The following is a 3531-nucleotide window of genomic DNA, read 5'->3' as shown; positions in this document are numbered from 1 at the left end:
ATCATCCACTATGCTTGGTCAATATTGTGCTAATACAAATGTGCTCAAACCTTTGTTTTAGATCATGTTATATACAGCTGTAACATTGGCTGTGGCAAAAAGGCCAGACATTTTCACTGCTGCCAGTGTCCCAAGATTTACATGAATAAAGGTGCCATAAAAAAGCATCTTTGTAGCGCTCATCCAATAGCTACTTGCAATCCAGAACCACAACCTGTAAGTCACCCACTACAAGAACCTCCTTCACACCAACAACCAGCATTTCATCCACAAGAACTTGATTTGCAGCAAGCAGCACCTTCAGCGATTGGGAGAAAGCAGATCTCTGTGCAGTGTCCTAGTAGGGTGAGTGCAAATTCCAAAAAATTAGAAATACATTGAGTGGATAAATCATGAAGCCATGCAGTGTGTCCTTAACAAGCACAGTGTGATGATAAAAAGAATAGGAGGTACAGTACTGAGCAAATGTATTTTAGAATTTTCACCAAAAATAATTTAATATCTTTTGGTTTAAGTGTGCTAATAGGAGATGTCAGTTCACACTTCCAAACATTCCTTTTGACATTTTTTGTAATACTCCAGTGAAATTTTTGTATGAACAGTGAGTCCAACAACATACACAGAGATATGATCTCATCATCATTTAGCCTGTCTGTGATTACATCGAGAGCCAAAAGGAGATGACTAAATCCAGAAGAACTGTGGAAACATATCCAAGATGATTGATGAATTATATCTGTGAAGCTACAGTACTGTGAAAAATTTTAATCACATGTGCAAAAATGCTGTCAAGTAAGGATGTTTTCAAAAATAAACTGGTTTATTACTGGCTCAATAAATAAACTGGTTTATTACAGTTAATGGCTATATGAATGTTTAGAAATGCACAGTGATATTTCCTACTGTCACACTAAAGCAAAATATAAAAATACATTTCTTATGTAACTTTTGCTGAGTACTCTTATATCGTAGTAAAATCATTCTGTGGGTGTTTTAACTGATTCGTTTAAATCAAGTGAACTGTTCCTGACACCTTTCTCTTTTCAACTGTCATTATGAGTCAGACAGATAAAGTGATTTGAAAAAGTGAAGGAACACTGAGGCCAAGCGCCTGCAGATAAGCGTAAAGGGATTGTTTATTGTTTTGACCAAACTGTGTGACTTTGCTTGCTAGATACCCAGCTAATTATAAAAAGTACTACTAACAAGTATTATTAGTCAATGTTAGCTAGCTGTTTAGTGGATCTTCTAGCTATTTGTCACTTTAGCTATGAAACCCAGTGATGAGAATGGTAACTTGTATGTTAGGTATATTCTAAGTGAATTAAAAAATAATGAGTTAGCTTTCTAGACTAGATTTCTAGGCACTATGTAACATAACATGTTATCTTAATTGATTATTGTCTTCTAGTCAAAAATGGGAAGCAGTGGTTTATATACATAAACATATTTTAGATTGAAATTTATAGACATTTTCTCCTGAGGGTAACTGATATTTTTATTGTCTATTCAGCACATCACAATTAAGCAGAAAGGACAGGAGCCTCGACCGCGATGCTGCCATGCAGACGCTACTTTATTCACATGCCCCTTCTGTGCAACTGACGTGTGTAAGCCAAGACAGTACCATCAAATAATGACCCATATAGCTGGGCATAAACTGAGAGCGGTTGAATATGGAGGTGAGTTTATGAGCAAACAGTTTCTTTGGTAACACTTTGTAATAATGTGGGAAGAGAACAAACATAGATTACAAGTGTTGTGAATGAAACTGTTATGAACATTAAAAATAAAAATACAGCATTAATTATTCTTCGTCGATGGTGTGCTTATACAAATGTGCTAAAATCTCTTTAGATCATGTTATATACAGCTGTAACATTGGCTGTGAAAAAAAGGCCAGACATTTTCACTGCTGCCAGTGTCCCAAGATTTACATGAATAAAGGTGCCATAAAAAAGCATCTTTGCAGCGCTCATCCAATAGCTACTTGCAATCCAGAACCACAACCTGTAAGTCACCCACTACAAGAACCTCCTTCACACCAACAACCAGCATCTCATCCACCACCAGAACCTCCTTCACACCAACAACCAGCATCTCATCCACCACCAGAACCTCCTTCACACCAACAACCAGCATCTCATCCACCACCAGAACTTCCTTCACAGCTACGACCAGCATCTCAACCACAAGAACTTGATTTGCAACAAGCAGCACCTGATCGACAAGAATTAGCAGCTTCTCCAGCGATTGAGAAAAAGCAAATCTCTGTTCAGGTTCCACGTAGGGTGAGTCTGAATTCTAAAAATTGAAATACATTGAGCTGAATGACTATCTAGCATTAAGTATTATTGGTTTACATTAGCTTGCTATTTAGTGCATCTAGCTATTTGTCACTTTAGCTATGAAACCAATGGTGATAGTGGTAACTTGCATTTAAAATATCAAAGACTTATCCAGTCTAACCTTAGCTAGTTATCTAGGCTGGAGTCCTAGGCACTTCAACTTGTTGAAATAATCAGTTAGTTAAATTAATCAGTCTAGTATAAATATGAAGCAATGGTAATATACATTGAGGAAATATAATTTAGACTAAAATTGATAGACTCTTGTGTGTAACTGACATATTTCTTGTCTATTCAGCACATCACAGTTAAGCAGAAAGGGCAAGCACTTCGACCACGATGCTGCCATGCAGACGCTACTTTATTCACATGCCCCTTCTGTGCAACTGACGTGTGTAAGCCAAGACAGTACCATCAAATAATGACCCATATAGCTGGGCATAAACTGAGAGCGGTTGAATATGGAGGTGAGTATGTGAGCTTAAAGTTTGTTTGGTAATACTTTATAATAATGTGGTAATAGTTAACATGTTATAAACTAACAATGAACAAATACTTTTACAGTATTCATTGGTTAAAATGTTTAGTTTAAAATAAAAAAAAATTGTATACTATATATTTACACTGGGTAATCCATTATGAGCTAAGTAACAATGAGAAGTAACATTAATTAATTCAATCTGTAAAAGAAAAAAATGTTCATTGTTAATTTATGTTAATGTACATTGACTAATGTTAAAAAAAGAAGTTTATTAGAAAGTAATATCTTTTTTTTCAGTTAAAGGGGTCATATGATGCGATTTCAAGTTTTCCTTTCTCTTTGGAGTGTTACAAGCTGTTCGTGAATAGATAAGATCCCTAAAGTTGCAAAGACTAAAGTCTCAACCCCAAAGAGATATTCTTTATAAAAGTTAAGACTGGTCCACTCTCTCCTAAAACGCCTCGTTTAAACACGCCCCCACATGTCTGCGTCACTGTGTGGGAAGATTTGCATAACACCGCCCAAATGTTCATGCAAAGAAAGAAGGCGTAACTTTATTGTTGCTGCTACCGCCGCCGCCATGTCGTGGAGACGCTGTGTGTTTTGTTGCGAAAGCGAGAATACTTTGTTTGGCCTTCCAAAAGAGGACACGACTAGAAATCAGTGGTTAAGTTGTATTTACAACACTGTTCCAGAACAGTT

General features: G+C 36.5%; 1 protein-coding gene across 2 annotated transcripts in view; it reads left to right on the top strand.

The window, feature by feature from the left end:
* The window catches only part of LOC107661005 (uncharacterized), a 7989-nt gene that overhangs the window by 1893 nt on the left and 2565 nt on the right, over positions 1-3531 (top strand). The window contains exons 1-4 of one of the 2 annotated variants that reach the window (XM_016450447.1): positions 886-1123; positions 1514-1682; positions 1858-2291; positions 2647-2815. In XM_016450447.1, the coding sequence (XP_016305933.1) occupies positions 1637-1682; positions 1858-2291; positions 2647-2815 (649 nt within the window). In that variant the 5' untranslated portion in view covers positions 886-1123; positions 1514-1636. Of the gene's footprint in view, positions 1-885; positions 1124-1513; positions 1683-1857; positions 2292-2646; positions 2816-3531 lie in introns of those variants that run through there. The other variant, XM_016450446.1, reaches the window with a different exon arrangement.

This window comes from Sinocyclocheilus anshuiensis, unplaced genomic scaffold, assembly GCF_001515605.1.
Source record: "Sinocyclocheilus anshuiensis isolate Anshui unplaced genomic scaffold, SAMN03320099.WGS_v1.1 scaffold1036, whole genome shotgun sequence".
Taxonomy (NCBI): Eukaryota; Metazoa; Chordata; class Actinopteri; order Cypriniformes; family Cyprinidae; genus Sinocyclocheilus; species Sinocyclocheilus anshuiensis.
The sequence above is the reverse complement of the archived record's forward strand: the minus strand, read 5'-3'. Positions and strand labels throughout refer to the sequence as shown.